Below are 25,171 nucleotides of genomic sequence, written 5' to 3' on the forward strand. Positions count from 1 at the left end.
AGCACGTTTTTATCCATTTATACATACAAAAGAACGTTGAAATATAATAATCAATTTTCCTAAACAATTAGCATATCGACGAATTTTATTGGGTTCATGAATTGATCAATGTTAAACCACCATTGTAAACCTGGAAGCACTACACGGCCGTTTCTCCCCAACATGAGACTCCTCAGAAGCACTCATCCACTACCCCGCACGCAGGACTCGAACTCAGGTCCTTCAGTCTCGCGCACAAACGCTTAAGCTCTAGACCATTAAGCCCGTATCCAACGGTGTTGATGTCTAACTTCAACCAATCCACGATAATACTAAATGGACTGATAAACTAACGTACTTCTGCCACGTAGTCTTGAACACATTGGTAAAAATAGTTATAAGGGGGGAAATAATCAAAATGTTTGAGCTACACACACTTAAACTGGTTGCAATGAATATTATTAATAAATTCTCGATTTATATCCTAGAAAAATGTTACTTAAAATGTACTTAATGATGGAATGCAAATAGAGACTTTGTAACAAGATTAACGTGAGGAACATTACAGTATATGAATAGAGTTTTTCTGACTAACAAGCTATTAGGATTAGTTAGATTATTCTCTTTCTCATTAAATTAAACCTGTAATAATCTACAAATATCATTTGCATATTTGATAAAGTGATATACAAATAGTTGATTCTACTCAATTAATGTACTTACGCAAAAAGACAGAGATTATGACTGATCAGACTGATCAAGACTAATAATATAGGATAACTGAGTTAGAGATTATTGGTCGAAAAAGGTAATAGACTAAAACTACAAAAAAAAATGGAATGAAGTAAAAAAATTTAGTGATACTATAGAGGCTTAAATGAGAGAAAATGAACTTAATAACTTTAATTTACTTGATATATAGTTATTAAATTGAGTTTGAGAATTAGCTTAAAATTGCTTAAAAGTTATTTTCACGCATAAAACACGCGTAAAAAATATACTGAAATAACAGAAAATCATATTTGGAAGTACAACTATTTTTTTTAACGAGTATATAGATAAAATAATATAAGATAGGATAAACTAAGTAGTCAGTTAAAATAGTTTATTATTTTTATCATTTACGATTATGTTTTGTGATTGCAGAGAATTTTAATTTCTATTACTACTCTAGAACACAGAAAATATGTGGTTAAGAAACGACATTCCTACCAGTTAAAACTTCACAATATCTTCAGAAAGCTTTAGTGAATTAACACTATAATCATATAGCCGTTATTTTGTTTACCTGTTTGGGATACACGAAAACAATATTAGGAAAAGTAACTAGTAATCGATCAGTGACCAAACATTTTGACCAATCAAACTCTCAAAAATTCTATAAAAATAAAATATCAAGTAAACCAGTATGGATGACAGGAACTCATTAAAATTTGTTAATAAATGATTATGTTTATCTTTTGATGAAAAAATATTTTTTTAAAAACAGCTATCCAAGATAAAAATTTGATGAAAAACATTGGACGACACAAAATGACAAATAGAACTTTGTTTATATCCATTAATAGCCCGTAAAATTTAAATGATATGTTAAAAATCATTGATTAGTTGAAAAGGACAATGGAAGTAGGGAAAGATGATAACTAAAAAGCATCAAAAGTTTATCAGAAGTGCTACTATATAGATAGGAGATTTCTGACAAAAGAAAACAATGAACCACGTGATGCAACATGATATTGTAAAGTTCAACTAGAAGTAAATACTTATATAACCTGAAGTATTCTAGATGATAGAATTTGATGAAACATATTTTCAGTTTAGTATAGTATTGTATCCTTTAATAATCAAATATAAGGTCAGGTTTAGAAAATATCATCATTTAGTATGTTCATTCAGGAGGATAAAATCTAAAATAATATTCACTCAAGCTGTTCAACGATTCTCGGATTACTTTGTGAATTACTGACTAAAATTTAGCCTAGTAATAAGGTTTTTAAGACTGAACACTAGGTATGTTAAATTTCAAGATTAATAAAAACCACTAAGTTTTCATTTTATATTAAGGTAAAACAGATGTACGAGGAAGTCGAGAACTTATGGGATAAATGGATAATCTGTTACCATTACTTAAAGCCTAAATCGAACAGTTAACAGTCCTATTTTTGTTTACATAAGGGGAGAAATTCGACACTCAAATTTTCACAACCACATAAAACAAATTCTTGTTTTTGTAGAAAAACTCGCTTTTGATTTTTCACAAACCAACAATATATGTGTGTATATATTTAGAAAAAATATTTTAAAAAGCATCATGATTTTAAGGTCAAAAACCGTAGACAATGAATAGGCAACAAAAATAATTTAAATAAACTTCAGATCACATGACAGAAATCGCGCTATCATTCACAATGAAAATTGCTTGTTAAGAACAACAGTAAGAATTGGATATGAGATAGGAAGGAATGAGATATGAGGCAGAGCGTAATAGAAGCCAAAAAAACTTTCATTAATTAATTTACTTATCTGTCTATCTATCTACGTAAATATACAGATACAAGAGGGAAGAGAAAATGAGAAACATTTAAAGCAAGACAAAATAATGAAATGTTGAAAAAAAAGAAAAAAAAAACGACAAGATGAAACTTTTTACAACGTTTATCGATGAAAGTTAGTAGCATTAGCATTAAGAACAACTGTAGTAATGATAGTCATTAGGTGGGAGTTCATAAACAGACTTGACTATTACTTTTCAGTTTAGTAACAAATGGAAAAAAAAACAATAAATAAGTAATAAGCATGTATTATATGTGTTTACTTAAACATAATAAAAGATAGAATTCCAAATATATAAATAAACAAGCAAATATGCCTGAGCTTTATGATGAAAAATATTACAGAGTTTACATTTGAGATTCACTGGAAATCTACGTGATGCATGAATTCAAACCATAATATTTGAGGGTTAATACAATACCCTCCCTATGAACCTATAGAATGAAATAATATTGATATCTATGCATCATTTTAAATTTGTATCGTTTGTACTCCAGATTATAAAAAAGTACACGGAAATTAAAAGCATGTTATATATATAAATAATGCAAAACAGAACGGAAACTACAGTAAGGGAAAATGGACATAATAACCTAAACTAGATTGTACTTTTTAAAAAAAACATTGAAAGGAATTAGGGATTTATAGACATTTTTATCAGTTAATTTTAGCAGATTTATTATTTACTATGTATATGTAATTATTTATTGAAATACAAAGGAACAAGCACAACTTATTACTCTTCATTCAGAAAACGCAAATATATGTACGCTAAAATGACAGTTAATGCATTAATGGTCTAAAAATGAATCTAGGTGCCATACCACATACTTCAAAAAGTAGTAGCCAAAACTAAGCAACGGATCAATGCTATATGCAAATTCAATACAATGAAGCATACAGGATAGATTTACAGACGTAAATATTAATGACTACGCTAACACAACTTTGAAGACCTTATGAACTTAAGAATAAACAAGTATCTCAGCTCACATTGTGTACCTTCTCTATTTAGATAAGTTAACTAAGTGTTAAGTTTTTATTGTTAGCTGAGTCAGGTCATATAACATGGAGAATTTATTTGACCTCAGTTAAGAGAATATAAAGTGATCGACGAAATTTTATACAACTCATTAGTCGTATATTCAGAAATCATTCGTTGCGAAATTTTGATGCTTAATTAATGGGAATCGATTGTGGTAATTAAAATAGTTCTTCCCAGTTTTTAAATTTTATGTACGTAAAGTAGGATTTTTTCCCTTCTTGTCCACAATTAAGTAGCTTTCTTAACTAGTCTAAGTTATATGAGATTTCCAAGACATTATACTATTTCTAGTGATATGATTTGTTGAAAAACTGTTATGTACACTGATTTTCAAATTGATGAAGAACGACTTTGTGATATGTTCGTCTTGTCACCTGACATACATAACAAAAACAAGCTTGTTAATGAGGTTTTAAATTTATCAGCTACTTAATAACTTGAAAAGACCTCTATCTTACGATTAATTAGTCATCTTAAATAGTTTTTCTTCATATTCTTTTGTTTTATTATCAACTTTTTTAAACTACACGTATATTTTATTTGTTGGTTAAATGACTTCTTTACTGATATAACTTAGGAACTTTGAGTCAACAACTGAGATTTTGATTAATTAAAGTTATGCACGCGATTCTCTTTATCATATTGAGGAGAGCAGAATAATGTGAATTCACATTAATTCGTCAAGTTCACATCAGTTGTTGACAACCTGTAATATTTAAAAATCATACATACAACCCAAGTTTTTATGAGCAACAACTTCGAACTAAATTCATTAATCAAGGTAATTTCGAACCATTTTGTAATTATGATTTTTAAGTACTACAGGTTGTAAGCAGCTGACGATAATCCAGCGAAATCAAATGAACTTACGTTATTCTGCTCAAATTTCTGTTCTTGCTCTGTTCATAATTAAAATCACTCAAAATTTACGTTAATTTATATTGATCAGTACACAGTCAAAGTCATATTTTAATTCCTTTCTTTTTTAACTATATCTAACAGATAGTGTCCGAAATAACCGGTTTCTATAATCATTCAATACAGTGGTATACAAGTAAATAAAGGTGATTGATTCTCATGGTACTTGGATAACAGTATTCTATGCTGACAAATTGATTAAATTTCGGCAGTAGTCAATTCCCATCGATTTAGGATAGAAATTCTGCACCTGCAGATCGATCAACACAATCTCTAGATTTCAATTCTCCTAGTTTTTGTTATAATCTATCTCTATATCAGCCTACACTGTACATTAAGCCATTCACCAAAATTTACACCCACGGTATAACTGAAGAAGATCCTTCAAGTGAACATTTATTTATGAATCATTTTAAACTCTGTTAGGTGTTTCTACTGAAGTGGTACGATTGTTGTTGCTAATAATTTAATTATTACTGATAACATTTTTCAAACTAAACTTTTAAATTCAATTTGCCAAATAAATACATAAAAGATGTATTTTATAATAATATATAAGTAGCTGTTAAATTAGATTCCCACTATGTTCACACTAAACCGTTCACTGAAATGAATTAAATACTATGAATTCGTTATTAAGTGAATATCAATTTGCACGGTCAAATAAAATCTAATTTAAGTGAATAGAACACATAGCGATAGATTATTTATTTAAGACAATAAATATAAGAAAATTGTGTACATAATTTATTCTCCTATTAAACAAGAAAAAAGTTAACTTTACGGTGAATAAGTACATATATATGATATTACTATTACTTTTATAATTCCAATGGATAGAATGAGAGAGAATTTTCCAATGTAATGTGTTAAAATTAAAAACTATAAAATCGTGATTTTACCTTGAATATGTGAAAGAAGCAATCTTGTAAAATCACAAAGTTTTCTTTTATATAAGCTAAATGCACATAAGTATGAATGCGTAATGACGAAAAATATCAGAAATTTAAGCAATCAGTAGAAAATACCTCCGGAACTGGTAGCAGATAAATATTCCCATGCCTATAATTTAATACATTGGTGATGACAATATGGAATAAATAACAATTAGACAATAAAGTCGTTAACACAAACTACATGAATGTCCACACTGGACATCCCTTCAGTGTTGCAACACATATGTGATCCCGTCATAGTAAAAATGGATAAACAAAAAAAACTACTAAATAATTATCAAATAAAATAAATATCCTTTCGAGGGAAAAAAAAATCAACTAACCAGGGGAAAGCAATGTGACACATTATTATCAGGTGGAATACAAGCACCGAATCCAAATGAAGGAAATAGATTATCACTGAAAAAAATAAAGTACAGATTGTCATAAAATAAATTAATTTAATAGTTCGCTCATCTAATTAAATAAATCTATTGTTATCACTAATTTGCAAAAGTACCTTTTTTCAACTAGACAATCAATCTTTGCTTAAACGATGCATCAATTTGTAAGGAAAGCTATTCAGAAAAATTCGAATTCATCACTTTCGTAGCATTAATAGCTGATAAATATTTTACAAAAAACGGAAGAGCCACAAAATGATAGAGAAAGATAACTCAAGAATAACTGTAATAGTATTCTATCAACCCGCCAGTGAGAAAAAGAGGAACAGTAGTCATAAAGACAGAGGAGACTAAAGCAGTTCGATTGAGTATATCGACAGTTAATTCTTCTACAACCATTATCTTTTAGACTACATTTAGAGGGCTTACAGTGATTTGCATAGTTTAGATCAATTATCAACAGATCTTTTTCATAACTTTTTTACTTTATCTAGCAACAATCGATCATAAAGAAAACATTTTAATTCAAGCGATCAGAATACCAATCTTGAATGTTTAGGTTATGTAAGGGGTTCCGAATCTTTAACGTGATTTGGTAGAAGTTGGTTGTGTTTACTAATAGTCCACTGAAAATTAACTAAGTGAGGGTTTGATTCCTGAAATGTAGAACAAAAGGTACATTATCTCTGTTAACAGTTGAATGGGAAAATTACTTCAAATTAATATATTAAATCAGTACCATTAATACTTATCAGATCATATGACGATATTGTATGAACCTACAAACGACTTTTGAATTCGTTAAAAAGATATTAGGAAGGGAAATTGCAATATTTTATTTACTTCTAGTTGTAACAGAATGTCTATCTACAGAACATCTACTGGTAACGAGTTGGTAGGTGGTCTTTATGTCACTGATAACATTGGTGAAATGAAGTTACCCTTGGGTTTTGATAACAGTTTTAAAAATCATAATTAGAATTTCTAAAAACCTGTAATGATAGGAAAGCTATGTACAACAAGCTTTTCCTTTGGTAGCACTATTTAAATTAGTTACAACGATGCAAAACTTGAAATGTTTTCAACAATTATAACTCTGCTTATTGTTGCCATCTACATTCTCTACCCCTCTTAATCGAGAAATTGACATTGATTTCACATACATATCTAACTGGATCAATAGCGTGTCAAGAACATAAACAAAAAATGGCAACTAACTGAAACAACCAAATAGACATCAAGGGAAAATTGGTCTAAAAAAATTATTTAAAGGAAAAGATAGTAGTTAAAAACGCATACACGATGACAAGTTGTAGTTCTATGTAGTTAGGTTCTTTGAGCCAGATAAGTCAACAAAGAGGCCAATGTTTCCACTTACAGGCAGCTACAACTTCGAATATACATTACTTACCTATCGTAATCACTGATTATTTCTCCTACAGCTTGTAAAGCAACCGCGTACTGTGATGGTTGAGTAACTGTGCTGTAATGTAATGTACCGGGAACTTGTGGACTACCATTACTTGCTGTAAAATCTATTGCAATACAGCAGCTTAGTTCAGTACTAAATTTTAAAAAAATTGAAAACTTTATTCGGTATATTAATTCCCGTAACAGCTTTTGATCAATTTAATTGATAAATTAACACAGAACGCAATATAAATAATTACAAAGTTATGCAATTAAATTAAATGCTGATGGTAAACTAGAAATTAGATAACAGAATGTCAGAGTGCTAAGAATTAGGCAAGTTGAAATTGGAAGGAGCAAGTATTCAGTTCTTTGATCACGGAAGAATTAAGTCTAGAAATATACATGAATTATTTACTAGCGAAATATTTTATAGGTTTTAGAACCCTACAAATCAAATTTTGCATACCATTTTTCCACAACTTATTGATTTCATTGTAATAACTACCATAAAATCCAAAACCCATAAATTTATTGCACTCTGTGACCTTTAGGATAAACCTTGAACTGTGTAGGCATGATAATACGACCCTATAATTTTAGCATTTATTTTCTTCTCCATTCAGAAGCTTAAATATTCCTCCCTCCCTCTTTCTCTCTCTCTCTCTCTCTCTCTATATATATATATATATATATATATATAGTTTTTCAGTTGTATTTCAATACTTTTGTCATACCTTGGTATATTTTCATCTACAATAATTTTCGCAAGATAGAAAAAATCTGGTCATTAAATGAAGTAAACCCTTCTAAGGTAAAAAAAAAAAGAGAGGGATGAATAGTTCCTTTGTGAAATTGTAAACGTTATTTTCCCGATTGAAGAAATAACTGATGTAAATCTTTGTTGAGACGTATGAAAAATACACAACAATTGTTTAAATGAATATAAGATGTTAGCGGACCTCTATTCTTTAAAACGACAGAAAAAATCTTATTATAAAGGTGCATTAAAAGACGGATATTCTAACCAGCTTCACCACTGACCAATAACTAAACTTGATATTACATACAGAATTTAACAGTCGGAAATAATTAATTATAAGAACATTCGTGTAAATTTGAACAGAGTTTCACAGTAGTCGTGCGCCAAGTTAGTGTCAGACATTAAGGAAGAAATTTTATTTCATTTTTGTATTATATTTCCTAGAAAAAGTTCGGAACAGACTGCTGAGCGAAACGTTGAATCTATTTTAAGTTTAATTGTCGAGATTTTTATAAATATTTATCATTATAAAATAATTAATTTCGGAAGAAATGAACACTTATGACCCATACCCTCCTTGGACATATTCCAGAAAGCTGTATACTTTTTCGATCCTGACCAAATTCAAATGCAGCTGTCGAAAAACAATAGAGAAATAAAAATAAATATTAAGTTGTAAAGATAATCAAATCACTAATGAGAACTCTTTAGACATGAATTATATAAACAAGAGTAGTATAATGTTTCAAATAATTTCAGAGTATGCAGAAGAACAAAATTATAGAATATAAAGAAGAGTAATTACTGAATAGAATTCATGGATTTTAATGATGCATTTAAATATATCCTACGTTCATAAGATAAAAATAAATACACTACTGATGTAAACTGAAATTAGTGGAGACAATTCCAATCAAAATGAACGCTTCCATTGTCTTCTAGTATCAGTAAAGTAGAAAAAGTTATATTAACAAATGGTAACTTTAGTCAAAATAGTAATCAAACATGACAATAAATATCTACTATGTAGTCGCGGCTGTAATGGTACAGAAACCAGCTATAATATTTATAAATGTGGTGCCTTAAGATATGATTTCAAAACAATTAAATTATAATAACTTCTCGGATATACATTTAATACTTACTGAATTCAAAATGTTTAGTAACACTGTAGCTGTCTGATATGAACTGTTGATCTGCTCGTAAGAAACGGAACAAATATCAGTGCATTTACCAGTCTCCAAGCGCATTTATCTCTACATCTACTCTAACCAATGGTTGCAGCTCTCCACTTTACGAGTGATGTAAAAATGCCAAGCGTTGATTTTCTTTAGGACGTTTTGTCAAAAGCTGATCAGCAGAGAATTTCTATGGCTCATTTTTGTTATGTTTCTACTTCCGTAAAATTTATTGAAGTAAATATCACTACCAAATGATTAACTTTCAGTAGCATGAACAATAGAGATAACGTTTTATTACGCTAAACTGACTCTCCATGGCTAAGTTTAGGTATCAGATAATATAGGTTACTTAATAACATCAGAATTCGCCTACTACACTGCTGTTTCTAACCACGATTAGTTGACGTCTGTCTTTAACACACTGATCGATAAGACATTGTTTTTATCGTATGTAAGTGCACTCTGATCGTTCAACGAATTAAACTAGTGGTACTTTGTAGACTATGTTTTTTCTCATTAAAAGGTGTTGCTTATTTTCAAACAATATACTGAGGACAAGAGTTTAATAATCTAGAGACAGGTAAAGAATCAAACCAAAGTTACTAAAGTTTTAAGCACAGTTTTGATCAAGATTGTGGATTAGTTTGAATATTTCTAAGTGGAATGAAACCTATATATAAATTCAAAATGACTCGAAAATCTTTAATAGAACGTTTACATAAAAGAGATTGCTAACCCATAGATTTCGGGTAAAATATCGGCCTTCTTTTACGGCTCTATGGAAAAATTTTAACATCATTTGGATTGTACAGAAAAACGGTTAGTCTTGAAGATGGTGAGGGCTAAAATCTCTTAATAATGTCAGTAAACAGACAGCTATTCTGCAACGTTCTTATATTTTTAAAATTAACAGTAGTAGCATTTGTCATATTGAAATTTTTTTAGCAATACGTCAGGAAAATAAAAATCAACTATCTAGAATGTTAATTACTAATAACTTTGATGGGCTCACAAAAACTAGTAAATTTAATTTGGTTGACACAAGCGTATTTATTTATTTATTTTTAACACATAGACATTGGTACATTGAGGCGCCAAATACATATGCGCCACACAAATCTCATTCGATATGTGTGAGGGCTGTGATACTGCCCGGGTGCCCAAACCGAAGCATAGGTGTGAAACATGTCACCGATACTTTCCCCTGTTATTAAAATGAGTTTTTAGTGATAGTGACAGTTAATAACTTACTTTAACTCGATAACAAAGCGCAAACAACTGCATTCAGCTGTGAGTCACACATTTATAAATGAAGGCTAGTGATATTAATCGGGTACCAATATCGAATATAGATCAGAACTCGATCGTAAAATGTTCTAATAAATTAGCCACTAGTTCAACATTATCGAACCCTGTGAAAAAATACTTGGATTGTAATTTTCATTTTTTTACACCTCGTTAGGATTGAAAAGTTTGGAATATTTGAAAACGCGTAATCTACTGTGTTTGGTCAAGTGAATAAGAAACCAGTTGTTCAGATCATCAATTAGAATACTAGGTTTACAGCGTTTATCAAGAACTACAATTAACAATATAACATTTCAGGATTTTGTACACTAACCAAATAAAAGCATACAAAACTCACAGTTCCAGAATTCTGGTAATGTTTATGTCTTTTAGCTTTGTGGGGATTAATAAGCTAATGAAAAAATATGAAGCAAATTTAAAAGAATATGTTACGAGTTTAACTGACAAAAACCCCCATGGTATAATAATAAATAAAAAATATTTAATATGGGTAGAAAATAGATCAAGATGATTAAAACAATTGAGAATAATTCTACTTCTAAATACAACGATCGTAAGCGATTTACTAACTTATCATCTAAACACATACAAAAGAAGAGATTGTAATTTTATTGAAGCACTTTAATCAAATTTTAATTTATCATTATTTGACTTTTTAATTTGGAAGAATAGATGGATCATTTATCTCTTTATATTTAATTAGTAGATGCTTCGATATGGCTTAATACAGTATCTGTATGTGGGCCTTTTCTTCTTACTATAACTTGCCTTTAAATATTGAAAGAGGTAATTAACGTAATTTCACAGCCTAGTAAATAGCTAATTACGATTTGAAATTATTAATGGTAGGAAAGAAATAAACCAACAAATGTATATTTGAAACAAATCCATGTTTCAACAATATGATTTAGTTGTGCTTATTCTATAACAAAAAATAAAGGCTTTTAACTGGAATTAGATGTATGAGACCTGACTCATTAATTTGCTCAGGAATTAAGAATAATTAACCTTTAATGTGTAACTAAAACAATCGGGAATTATTTCGAAATGTATGAACTCTCTACCAACATACAAATAATTTCTACATAACTCACATCCTTATTCGAAGAAGTTTACAAGCCTTAGAATTTCTTCTCTCAACAATGCTAAGTAATTTAGTAAAACTGAGGTACCAAATGGCTTATTATATATATTTTTTGAGGATGGGTGACTGCTTAGAAATACAGTAACTAAATGGAAGATTTGCACGGTTTGAACTAAGAATAACAAAAGTGGACAAGGCCAGGTTGAAGAATCCAATAGAGATTACTACTGCTTCCTAGAAGCGTAAATCTACCTTAATTTTACTAACCAACAGTCCTAGTGAGCATCTGGGTAAAAATGACATGTTTTGGATGAACCAGCGTTTAAGATTAGAAAATGAATACTCAGTCTTGTCTCAAATAAAGGAGAGACATATCTAGAGTTCAGATTACCATATATACAGTAAGCGTTGATGATTTGTTTAAAAGACCTACAGTTATTAATATTATTCATTTAGGTCATAACAAAAAGCCTCGATTTGTTTTATTCTTATTCAACTTTACATAACAGAATATCCTTAAATATAATATACCGACTTAGGTAGATATAAATATTATTCTTTGATTTAAACGATAAAACCGAATTCAACGACTATGTAACTAAAACCAAACCCGACCACTTAGTGCTTCAACAGGTACTGCTTACATGTAACTAAAATTTCAGCAGTTATGGCCTGAAGACTTAACAACATATCTCGTAGAATACATCGGTTATGTACTAAAATACAAAGTATGACTGTAGATTTTTTCCGTTTTTCCTGTTTCGAAAATAGTAAAGGGATCTAAGTTTAAGAAATGTAGTGACTTAGTGGAATGCTAACCATGCAGGAGATCTTATAATCACAATTCTTTCGTGTAGTGACAGCAAAGCGGCTTTGGATATTTTGTAAGCTGCAGTTTAAACTAAACTCATATGACGAATAAAGAATGAATAAAGCCTTCAAAACGTATCCCTTGCTCACTGTCTTCATATGGTGGGTGTCTCAAAAAAGGTGAGGGAGGAATAAACATCTGATCCCGAAACTGGATCGGTTGTCTATTTAAAAGAATGGCTGACTTTTGCAAGCTGGGATTGAATTTGATATCTGAAGCCTCATGCATCGCTTAAAACTGGCGTCATAAAGTTTCGCAACTTCATGTCGATTCGACAACAGGTAATTCTGTCCATGAAGTTGGCAAATCTGGTTATTAGGACCTGCATCCAAGATTCCACTTCTCCCTCCGTAAGGGTTGTTCCAAATGAAATAACTAGGAAACTGTAATTTCGGTGTTTAGTCTCATAGATCCTAGTCATTTAGATGACGGTGTTATCCATCCTCTATTTTATTTTCCAGTCTTGTTTCTGGTGTTTTTTTATCGCAACTAACTTGTGTTAGAGCCATGAGAATCAAACTGATATGAGATTTCCGGGATTGTTCGAGTCCATCACTTAGTTGAAATGTACTCTTCGGCTGGTAAAAACATAACTGTCAAGTGAAAATTGCCAACTTCAAGATTTAAAAAAGATTTATAGGATTTCGCTAGTCACTTAATTTCCAACATTCGAAGAAAATTTAGATCTAATTTATTTGAGATTAGCATCTTGACAACTAGTAAGAACAAATAAATACCTTCCTGTTGTCTGATTACCCAGATTGTAACGAAAATTCAAACTCTAAAAACAAAACATAAAAATTCCTGCTATCATCCATCTCATAGTAGCAAATGTAAATTGATAAAAATATATTTCCGTCAACTAGATTATTACTTACATCAAGTGAATATATCCCATTATTAAACATAGTTAACAATTCATTAGCAGATGTAGTAATTTCGCCAATCAAACTTTCTCTAAAATGAATTAATATTATTTTCATTAAATTAGACTCGTAAAATAAACCAAGACTAAACGAATAAAATAGCAATAAGAGCCATAAATTATTATATTAATGTACTGAGTATACAAGGCATATAAAACCATTTTTTAACATATCGAGGGTGGAAACTATGATAAGCAAAACATCTATATCTTATAGCTACGCTATGCTCATTACGCGTGACCACACATAATTCCTAGTCCTATCAAAGTGTTATTTACATGAAGCTTAATATATGGTTAGTAAATAGGTTCACTTACCTTCCACTCCTGTTCCAGTCAATGCAAGCAATGACCAGGGGTCTGAAAAGTGACAAAAACAATAAGTAAACGCAAAGTAAACGTTGATCAGAAGAAGATAAATCAAAGCATTATTTGCATAAGTCGAAAGCAAAATTATGTACAATTTGAAGTAGTCTTGATTCATTTGAATGTTTATATAACATTTGAACACATAATAGATGAGTATTTCTGAAACAGTTCAATATTAGAATAAGAGGGCAAGCTTTTCCGATAGTTACATTACGTTGTATATATGATCTATTGTATTTGTTGGATGAAACGAGAATAAAGATGGCGGTGATAGTCTAAGAAATGAGTTCTCTAGCCGAGATAACGAAGAAACCAAACTTACAAAAACAGGTGTATAATTAAGCATACCATCTAAAGTGTTTACAAATATTGGTTAGTTCGTCATTCTTCAGTGTTACCATAGGATTGCTTACAAACAGAATTCCACTACCTAACATTTATATCATGTTGTATACAAATAGCCTTATTTTAAACATTTGACTGTATCATTATACAAGACAACTGACAAAGCAAAAATTAAAGAGTAGATTAAGATTGCATAACTTCGTTGAAGGACTGTTGCAGGTTTATCTTTCCGGATGGATTCATTTTATGAAACAAACTGTTTGCCTCATCAATGGAATTATATCTAGTCACAACTAAAGTGGTGCTTAGGTGGATCGATTAGTAGCCCTCATACTAGGTGTGGCTCAAATCCAAGTATTGGGTAAATATGTGTACATAAATTTTAAAATTGTCTTCGAAAAGTTCCATTTCTAATTGCATTCGGTAACGGATCTCTCTTTATATGTATTCATGGACATGAAATGAAGTCCATGTGTACCAGCGGTTTGGAATCAGGGTCTCCCAACTCCTCTAGGTGGATCCTCCGTGTCTACCGACCCAGTAAAAGTGTCGGACATTCGGTTTTCGTCCTACAGATTTCGTAAACAACACCCCGCAGCGTTAGGGTAGTGAGTAGGACTCATCTGGCAGTGGTTGTATACGTGTGGTCATGTGAGAGCATTTCGAGAGGGGTAGCTGACTCTCCTCACCCTTGGTCTGACCAGGGCATTGTATGAAAGCTACACAACTAAAGAATCCCACAATGAGTTTATTTAAACCTTTTTCATTGATAAACAAAGATGGATGATGGCTAGCAGTGGAATCCAGGACGCACATTTCGTCTAATTTGGGACTCGTCAGCTGGGTGTACGTGCATTCATTTATGTGCGCTGCTTTGTCGAAGCCATAGTTAGAATTTTATACTGCGACATTTCTAACATAGTCTTACACTCGATGTTTTTGATTACTGAGTACGAGTATTGATTACTCTCCAACTGAGTGATTCACACCTGCCAACATGGTTTGGACTAGGAATCTGTGGATTCTCTCCCAACACATTTCTATACCGGTCAGCACTACGTTTCAGGGTAATTGATGGTTGGAAATGTGTATCACTTCTAGATTTTGCTCAGCAGCGACCAATGCTAGATTTACATCTACCATTCAAACTATGGCAGTTCAAAATGTTAAACTGTACCAGTGAAGAGGGTACAGAAAGACATAATCTTCATAAGTTTGCAGAATCAGATGGAAAGAGACATAAAGCTATTATTTGTAGTGTAAACAAATACAAAACAAATAGAAAAAACGTACCTGTAATGATCTCCATTACATAAAAGCCTTAATGGTATAATCATTTGCTCCCAGTTTGGATTCAATGTGTTTCTTATCACTTTTGTTCTATAAACGACTGTTCGACTTTTTGGTAGTAAAAAAAATCATTTTAAACGCAATACGATTAGTCAATAACCAATAAAAAAATAATTAGATTCCCATCACATAGCATAAGCATGTAGACGGTACAATGCAGCAAATACGATAAATAATGATATCTACAGTCACTTATCCGCCTTAAATTACTACGAATTACCAACATTTGAGAATCAGTGATCTCCAACAAAACAGACATAAAAACCCGGGAACACAACCTGATACATAAAATTATGAGATCAAACTGAGATGCACCATGACAAGCCCTCTAAAAAAACCGAAGTAAAATGTGAAACCAACTCAGGTAACAAGACGGTGAAATCAGCAGCTTAGATGACTATGAACTTTCAAATTAAAGTGTGAAAGGACAAAACATTCTATGACGGACAACTGCAACAAGTGAAGTAGTCAGGACGCATCATTGGTCTACCCCTAAATGCTGAGCACGTAGTTGCGAGTCAATTCGAAAAGGTGATTCATGACAATAAATGCAAGAATGGTAAATAAAAGATGTTTAAATATGAATGCTCATTAGTAATGCAGCCATTTTGAAAAAAAGACAAGTCTATTGCGCATAGAACTCTTAACAAAACTACAGCTGGACCAATACTTAGTTCACGCCCAAACTGTCTGAGGACGTTTCAAGTTATGGTTATGTACCTTCTAAGACTACCGATAAAGTGATCACTGAACAAACTGAAAGTTAAGAAAACCACTATTCAACCCAGTGTTATATCATAAAATGGTTGATAATAAAATCAACAAAAGTACGAGTGGTAGTAAATAGTGCTCTGCAATGGAGCACCTGAAACTCCCAAGACGTCTCGGAGTTACTAGAACCCGTCTCAAAATAATGACTCCCTCTAACAAATAGCCTTAAACGTTTACAAACACAAGCCCAGACTTCAGTATTACATAAATGTTACCACTGAATAAATGAACCCATTTAGAATTCAGTAGTTCATTAAAAAAGGCATATTCGGATGATTCGCTCGATGAAACTAGTGAGTTAAGTTTGTCATGTTCTTTATTTATCACTTACCTTCTGTCTTCATTTACCCTGTAAAATGCGAGGAAAGGATCAGATGATCCAAATATGTCTTTTTTATCTAGCATCCTCCCAGAAATGTCAAGTGTCAATTCATCCTCCAAAAGCCAGTAAGATGAAAAGAGTAGCTTACTTTACAAGAAGAAACTTCCTCTGCAGAAACTAAAAATGACTTTGATCAGAATTAAAGAGCTACTTACTAATAATTGACCCACAATCACTCGAAGGACCATTTCTTAACAGATGACGGAGACAAAACTGAAGCTTACTTTAAGAGTTTACTTATCTTTCCAGAAGACGCAATTTCACCAAGAGTTGTCTCACAATTGCCAAGAAAATCCTATAATAGTAAACGAGTGTGAAAGTGCTTACATGTTTTTCTAACTTATCTGACTTCCAATCGACATCATACCTAAAATCTTAATAAAACAGTGACCCAGTAACTAACACAACAAAATTTAAACGTTGTTGCTCCTCAAAATGATATTCCATGACAATCTTCTTAGCGAAATCAGGATTTAAATGGTTATGTATGGTTTCCGTCCTATCTAGTTCAATCCATTGATTATCAGGGAATGACTTTTCAAACACAACAACAACTAAAATAAATATTAAATCTGAGTGAAAAAAAACACACGTGGGTCGGATTTCGACAAAACACCAGTGTCGCACAAATTTCTAAAATTTCCGTAAGTTCCCATGATTTCCTACCCACCTGCAGGCTATCGAAAGTTCAACGGTGGTTGAATATGATATATCTTGATCCATCTTATCTCGAAGATTAAACTGGTTCCCATAGCCCACACATTAACCCATCACCTAAAATACACATTTTGGTTCCAGCGCCTCAAAGGTTATTTGGAGGAAAGGCCTTCATTTTTCAGTATGTAGTCCATGCAGATTGTATTACACCTTACAACTGGGAATACTGAATAAATTCAATATCTCTTTGAAGCTATTATCATGATTGATTGACATAAGGCGTTCTAGTGCTGAATTTGAATGATTGCTAACCAAGTAAAAAGGACGTCAGATTAAGGACATATTTGTTCGTTTAGATTAATATTTTAGTCGTAGTAGAAGATCAATATTAGATGAAGGAAAGATTGTAGTTTTATCTCCTACTTTCGTTTGTTATACTTCTTGTACCACAGGCGACAGACCAGTTGTCTCAATCAAACTGTCTTTGGCATTCCTTTCTGATTGCCGCCAGTTGCTATTCATTCTCACAGTGCCTGTCTCTAATTCCTGATGCAACGTGTTTTGGGTCTGCCTCTTTTACCTTGTTTCTGTGACTTAAGTTGAGGCTTGTCTTATGGTTCAACCCGATGATTTCCACGGTATGTCATATCCACCTCCAGTCTCTTCTTAATTTCCTCTCCAGCTGCAGGGTGGTTTGGTTTCTACGGCAGCGGATTGTCGCCGACAATATCCGGCCTATTGACGCTGAGTATATGGCATAGAAAACTGTTAGTAAATGTTTGTAAACTTTTGATAATGGTTGCAAAAGTTCTCCGCCTTTTAGATCCGTACAATAAGAATGTCTCAATGTTCAAACTGAAAATTCCAACTTTAGTGTTATTTTGAGTTTAATATGTTTTTCAACTGTAGGAATACTGCCCTTGTTTTGCCAATCCTTGCCTTCACATCAACATCAGATCCTACTTCCTCATAGATGATGCTTCTCAGGTACGTGGAAGATTCCACATCTTCCAGAGCTTCTCCATCAAGTGCACCTAAAGTGATGTTCTCCGTGTTGTATTTGAGGATCGTGCTTTTCTCCTTGTATATGTTGAGGTCTGGTTGCATCCAAACTGTTCATTGTGTTCCATGATTTCCCTCAAATGCGAAACTCTTCATAACCCGGTCAGCCCCCAGGAGATAAGAGTAGGGATCGAACGACCTTGTTTGATACCAGTCCTCACTTGGAATGCATCTGTCAGGTGCCCTCCACACAGGAATTTCTAATGTAGTCTGTTGCATCAATTGCGTATGACATCGACGATCTTCTCAGCCACACCGTAGTGTCGAAGAAGGTCCTATGAGTTTCTGTTATCCATGTTGTCAAATGCCTTCAAGAAAGTTGAAATATAGTGACGATTTCCATTATATAAGTGCTTTACATACCTCTTTTGACAGCATCAGTAAAACAGCTTCTGTTTTTGAGGTGTTTTGTTCCTCATGAACAGAACACGACAGCAGTATTTCCTAAGCTAATGCTTTCTCTCCAGCTTGCATTCCATCGGTTTTAATTTTCTCGTGAACAACCAGATTGCATATTTTCATAACTCAAGCTACTTGCTTAGTCCTACCTTTCCCCCATATTATGCGAACATTCTATTTACCTAAATTTATTGTCAATCTTGCCGTCAGAATTGGCCTCGGCCCCATAATTCTCGAGGAATCTCGAGCTCAAAGCGTTGCATCGTAAATCTTTTAAATGAAGACAGTTTGACTACTAGAGGAGAGTTCAAAAGTTAAAACGCCTATTTCTGGTTAATGTCGTTTTAGCCAGATCATCCTCTACGGGACGGAGTCAACAACCCCTTCCCTAACCATCATTCCTAATTTACTCCACTTCAAAAATAAATAGTTTAATAACTTTATAAATGCGACTTTTCGGACGACGTCCCTAGTGAGTGCCGTATTGACAAACAAAACCTTGAAACGAATAGATTTGAAAGTCTCCGGCATTGCTGTAGACCTCACTCTTTTTACTGGACAAGCCACCAGCTGAAAGCCTACAACCTGTAGATTAACCGTTTGGTAGGACGATTTCACCGTTAGTCGAAAGCCTCTCATTTAGCTACAAGCATATCACAAGATGGGATCAAATGTTTATCTGTAAACTTTCAAGTACCCATTTCCATCAGACAGTTAACTGTAAACACTCAGCAGAGGACCCACGCCGCAACATTGAGTTCAGTCAAACACGACATTATCGCTCATCGCCCGGCAACAGGCAAAACCGAAAATTTATGCATATCATTCAATAAAGGTCCAGAGGAAAAAGACTGAATGACACAAAACATGGTCTCGTGAGATATGAGTAACAACTGAAATACAAGACAGTGTAGAAGAAATAAATAACAACACTGTCCAGAATGCACTTTGAAGCGACTTTCAGCGTATTTCTTACGCTAAAACCCATATATTTGGGAAACATTGTCACAAGAATTATGTGATGTAAGCGAACAGTTTGTTGCGAGGAATGTGTAGTACGGTGTATCTAATCCTAATTTGATGTGGTGCTTTGTTTAGATCTTTCAGCTTTAGGTTCGTTAAGTAGAACTCATTACATCAGTACTAATCTTGAAGACTATTAATCTTAGGATCTATTCATCGCCACAGCTCTCTCCCTCCTATGTGAAGCACCGGTGACCATAAGATGTGACTCACTCATTTCACTATTTATCTAGGACTAATTAAATTGTTCCTCTATGAGCTTGATGGTTTCTCGAATGCTTGGGTGCATGATGTATTGAAGAACCAGCTTTGATATTGTTTCTGACTGGTTGTGTCGATTATGACATTAAACATACGGCAAAACACGGTCCCGTTAGCTTTCCACATCGGTTTCATTCGTGGTTTCTGCTTTATCGATGATAACTTGTGCTAAGGATCGGCGTTTTCTTTCAGAGGTTGGGCAGATCGGTCTCTTAGAAACTGCTCAAGGAACTTGTAAAACTAGGCGAATACGACTATTTTGTTTGCTTCAGAAGTATGTTTGATATCGGAAGTAAACCGTGAGATGTAGTTCAGTATTCGGGTCTCCAAACGAAGAGTATCTGTCTGAAGACAAGTAAGCGATATATGACTTATGAACAGAGTAATTGCTTGGCCTAACATGGAGTTCTGAATGTGCTGTACAGCATAGAATATGACATTAAGCTTCTAGTCATAAGTACCATGTCTCAACGCAGAGTCTAATGACTGTTACGAGAGGAATGCAAAGGGTTGCGACGTTTCTTTTATCTAATTTCGTAAGACTTCGATTGTCAACTTGGATGCGTCAATGGGGATAATAGTCAATGCTTTAGTGTCTCGGTATGCAAGCTCAGAGGAAATGAGAATAATGTCTTTCACTGTAGAAGATGTTTCCTTAACATCGTCATACAGTTTGATGGTTTTTGTATGTTCACGAAGTCAATTTTTTAGTGATATCATTAATAATATGAAGTTCGATAAGAACCGTCGACAAAAGCTTACCAGTCTGTTGGATGTATGTAGTTGCCTGGCCGTGGTCATGTCTGTTTAATCCAGAGAAGCATCCACTTTACTCGGTGGAGCGCGGGTACCACGATTATCAATCGCATGACCGAGAAAATTGAGTGGTTCGTCTACGATTTGTAGTGTCTCAACGTTCATGGCTGCTCAGCCTATGCAGTCGTTGAAAATCAAGGCCCGTGTGTTAGGAATGAGTTCCTTTTTTGACTTGTGATCAGATGATCATGCACGCAAAAAGTCAAGACCTCTGAATACATCGTCAGTAAACTATTGGAAAATTCGGTTAAAATTTCTTAAGCAGGAAAGCATACGTCGAAATTCTTAGAGTCTGAAAAGTGTGATGATACCATTCTTAGAGAAATCAACCACAACCATGAGGTTCCGTTTCCTTGCTTAAAACAAACCGATTTTCTAACAAACTGTCATACCAAACTAGTCAGCTGTCAGGTTGTGACGTCAAGGTCGTAGGATTAGGAAATATCTCCGCAATTGTCTGGTGACAGGTAGTGATCAGGGGCTATTTTCTTTTTAAGTTAAGGATAACCATTTTTTTCACAATAATCATTGCTACCAATTTAGTGACCGTATGAAACCTAGATGCTTATGGGCTGTTTAGTGGAGGGGTCATTACTAATTCCAGCCTTGTGCCTGCGATTTTGCCAAGTAGCAAATCGAGTGTACACTCAAAGGTTTGTGAACCTTGATGAGTCTGTATGGTGATCAACAAGACTGTCTAACACCCCGAGACGTCTATTTGGAGTCATCTAAAAGAAGCTTACTGCGAACACCAAGTTTGACAATTGTATCCTGAGAAGATCACTCCGCTTCAATCGTCTCAGATACACTCATATCCTGATTCTAGGAGACTTCAGTCTTCATAAAGTTCATTTCTCTGAACATACATACATTTGAGATGAATCTCGGTTCTTCATCTTAACTGAAAACCTTTATTTATTCGAAAATGAAAAGTCAGCAACTCGTTAGAAAAAAATGTCAGACAACATCACGCCTAGACTGAGTGTTTGCTAAGGAAGACTTCCTAGTTGACAACCTCTCATCATTGGCGCACCTGAGTCAAAGCGATCGTGCCGTCAAAGCCCTCAATTTTATCTGACGGACTGAGCTAAAACATCTTACACACAACAGGCGTTGGAATTAAAGAAGGTTGGATATGTCAACCTAAAAGGACAATCTATACGAGGTGGATTGTGCAGCTGACCCTCAACCTGACGAGGACACTCATTGGGGTTTCTTACCGCACATTATCTTATCTGTCACAAATAAGTCTGTTCCGCAAATGGTCCCAAAAATCTACAACTAACCTATATTGTTGAGAAATCGCAGCCCTCGAATGCTAAGCCGCAAAACGCACCACTTGGAGGAATACAAACGAACCGGTAACAGCAGTGCATACAGAAACTTCAAACAATTAAGGAACATATGCACAAAGACAATAAGAAAAGATAGGCTTCGGTACTAGATGAAGCTCATAGATAAATTTGTCTCTAATGCGATAAGCTTATTCCGTCATGCAGCCTCTCTTCGACAAGGTGGAATCGGAGTTTCCCAAATGCGAGGTCCCAATGGCCCAACCAATGGTGACGTCCCCAAACCTCTGGCACAACAGTGCTCTTAAATTTTTCAACCGACTCATACTAGCTTTATTGATGAGAGATTCAAACGCAAGTCAACAGGACTCTCAGAAGTGAAACTAAGCACTGACTTGATGTATCGGAGACTTCACTACAAAAAACAAGGACGCGTATCTTCGTCCTGATATGGCCCGTTCTGCTGCACTGAGGGAAGCAGATTCAACTTTGCCTTTTAGCGTGATGTTCTGTCATTTGTTAAGCCGAGACATATTGCCAAAAATTGGAAGCCGGCTCACGTCACACCAATTTTCAATGGAGTTCGCTCTTGCATAGTCAACCTGTTGACCGCGGCGGACAGATGAATAACCTGTTATGGCATAGGAATCTGACAACACGACCTCTGAAGCCGATCAAATAGTCACTGAAAAGACTGATATTCAACAACTGACATGAAGAGAAGGTTGACTAAGCAGAACGCGGGAACATTAATTCAATTAACCGAATGCCATCGCTCAGCACTGTAGTCGTAGTCATTCTTTTGTAACTTGTCTCTTCTGTTAATATTAAATATGTTGTCCCATCTCCAGCCTAAATGTGTTCTGCATCATATATCGGCGATTATTACGATGGGACGAATCAGTGTAGAAAATGATGTGACTTCGAAATAAGATCTTAAAGATTAGGTAGTCACATCATGACAAATCTACAATTTTAGGATGGGGTCTATTATTGCTTACTTACTTACTCCTGTTACTCCCAATGGAGCATAGGCCACCGACCAGCATTCTCCAACCCACTCTGTTCTCGGCCTTCCTTTCTAGTTCTATCCGATTGTTGTTCATTCTTTTCATGTCTGTCTCCGTTTCTCGGCATAATGTGTTCTTTGATCTTCCTCTCCTCCTTTGGCCTTGACGATTCCAAGTGAGGGCTTGCGTTGTGACGCAGTTGGTTGCTTTCTTCAATGTTTGTCCTATCCACTTCCAGCGCTTCTTCCTGATTTCTTCCTCCACTGGAATCTGGTTTGTCCTCTCCCATAGTAGTTTGTTGCTGATAGTGTCTGGCCAACGGATTCGAAGTATTTTGCGTAGACAGCTGTTAATAAACACTTGTATCTTCTGAATGATGGCTTTTTCAGTTCTCCAGGTTTCCGCGCCATACAGTAGAACTGTGTTGACAGATGTATTGAAAATCCTAACTTTGGTGTTGTTTGATAGTTGTTTTGAGTTCCAGATGTTCTTTAGTTGTTAATGTGCTATTATTAGAGCATTACCATTAAAGAAGTAGACCACAATTCTATAAATCGTCCCTGATTGCGAGGGGAAGGTTGAAGTCATACTTGACTTCTCAAAATCTTTTGGTAGGGTCAATCATATATGTCTTATCAACAGGCTCGGACGATTAGGTATCAAGCAATATTAATTGATTCACTCACTTCATATCTAAAAAATCGACATTCTAAGGTCAGGGTTAACTTCACTTTCTCTCGAGCTATGGAATGTCCTAGTGGGGTTATTCAGGGTCCGGTACTAGGACCTGTTATTTTCTTGATTTATATAAACGGTCTTCCGCAACAGGTACCGTCTGACTTATTATTTTTTGCTGATGTGAAACTCTGAAGAGAAGACTTCAGTCGAGCGGATAAAGTGCTAATCAGAGAGGATCTAACCTGACTTCAAAGTTGGACGGAGGACAACGGACTTACCATTAACACTTCAAAGCTTAATGTAGTCCGTCTGAGACATGTTGCAGACTAAAACTACAACCTAGCTAACTCTTCCTTAGAGGTATCCCAAGTTGAAAAAGATCTGGGAGTGTTGGTATCCCACAATCTAAAGTCTTACGCTATCTGCGACGCAAATGCTTTACGCGTAAACCTTGCACTGGTAACATTGAAGCGCATTTTCGGCCAGTTTGACGAAGGAAATTTTCAAATAATTTCCAACAGTTTTGTTCGTCCCCATTTAGAGTGCAGAAACATAGTGTTTCCCCTCACTCCAAAATGATAAGGATACTCAGGAATGTATCCAACGGCGAGCCGCGAAATCAGTTCGAGGACTCAAATTCAAGTTTTATGAAGAGCGCCTCCAATCAATGGACCGTAACATATTGGAGTGCTGGTGTCTTTGAGGTGACCTTTTAATAACATACGTCATCCTTACTATTCCCCTAAACGCGTACTTAATAATAGTTCTAACAAAAACCTCAGGGGGAACACCCAGAATCTGGAGACATATCAGAACGGACTGTTGACACACCTTCTATTCACTAAGAGTAGTCAAGTGCTATAGTTCTCTGATTGCTGTGCTAGATCAAGCAACTTTTGGGTGGTCATTTGTGCGAAAGCGTGACGTATTCTTAAGGACTGAAGACAGTATCTCGCTATAATTTACTAATTATTTCTCCTTTGTCGTCAATATACCTATGTTCCTATCGTGAAGCATTATTGATCCGCTATTAATATATACGGAAGTACACTAAGCGAAAAGCTTCTTCTATTCCGTCCAGAACCATTTGAAACCATACACTAATTCTATTAGCTGAAGTTGAATTTGACCTGATTCTACTTAATGTCGCATATCAACTGGATAGAGCTTACAGCTCCAGGTGGAGGTTTTGATAGCGACCTTTAATCAACCGTTGTTCGGCGTGCACTTGTACAATGTATCACAAAACCGACACATATTGACTTGGAACATGACCCGTCGCTGCTGGACCTTGTCCTCACACACCACTGCGAGGATTTCATCGGCATTTGGCACCTTGCCCCACTACAAAACAGTGATCACGTTGTACTTTGAGTTTCG

At 34.3% G+C, this 25,171-nt stretch overlaps 1 protein-coding gene across 3 annotated transcripts in view; it reads right to left on the bottom strand.

The window, feature by feature from the left end:
* The window catches only part of CPNE8_1 (Copine-8), a gene marked incomplete at its 3' end in the record, with an annotated part of 28,065 nt that extends 10,506 nt beyond the window's left edge, over positions 1 to 17,559 (bottom strand). The window contains exons 1-15 of one of the 3 annotated variants that reach the window (XM_051209235.1): positions 17,264 to 17,559; positions 17,186 to 17,226; positions 16,997 to 17,147; positions 16,921 to 16,960; positions 16,818 to 16,888; positions 16,749 to 16,783; positions 16,543 to 16,710; positions 15,384 to 15,488; positions 13,695 to 13,736; positions 13,330 to 13,408; positions 10,834 to 10,887; positions 8,580 to 8,641; positions 7,246 to 7,398; positions 5,775 to 5,850; positions 703 to 801 (exon numbers count right to left, since the gene is read on the bottom strand). In XM_051209235.1, the coding sequence (XP_051074670.1) occupies positions 796 to 801; positions 5,775 to 5,850; positions 7,246 to 7,398; positions 8,580 to 8,641; positions 10,834 to 10,887; positions 13,330 to 13,408; positions 13,695 to 13,736; positions 15,384 to 15,488; positions 16,543 to 16,616 (651 nt within the window). In that variant the 5' untranslated portion in view covers positions 16,617 to 16,710; positions 16,749 to 16,783; positions 16,818 to 16,888; ... (2 more) ...; positions 17,186 to 17,226; positions 17,264 to 17,559. Of the gene's footprint in view, positions 1 to 702; positions 802 to 5,774; positions 5,851 to 7,245; positions 7,399 to 8,579; positions 8,642 to 10,833; positions 10,888 to 13,329; positions 13,409 to 13,694; positions 13,737 to 15,383; positions 15,489 to 16,542; positions 16,711 to 16,748; positions 16,889 to 16,920; positions 16,961 to 16,996; positions 17,148 to 17,185; positions 17,227 to 17,263 lie in introns of all 3 variants that reach the window. The other 2 variants (XM_012941197.3, XM_051209236.1) reach the window with 2 other exon arrangements.
* Between the last annotated feature and the right edge of the window lie 7,612 nt (positions 17,560 to 25,171).

The sequence above is a fragment of the Schistosoma haematobium genome, chromosome 1 (assembly GCF_000699445.3).
Source record: "Schistosoma haematobium chromosome 1, whole genome shotgun sequence".
In the NCBI taxonomy this organism is placed as follows: domain Eukaryota; kingdom Metazoa; phylum Platyhelminthes; class Trematoda; order Strigeidida; family Schistosomatidae; genus Schistosoma; species Schistosoma haematobium.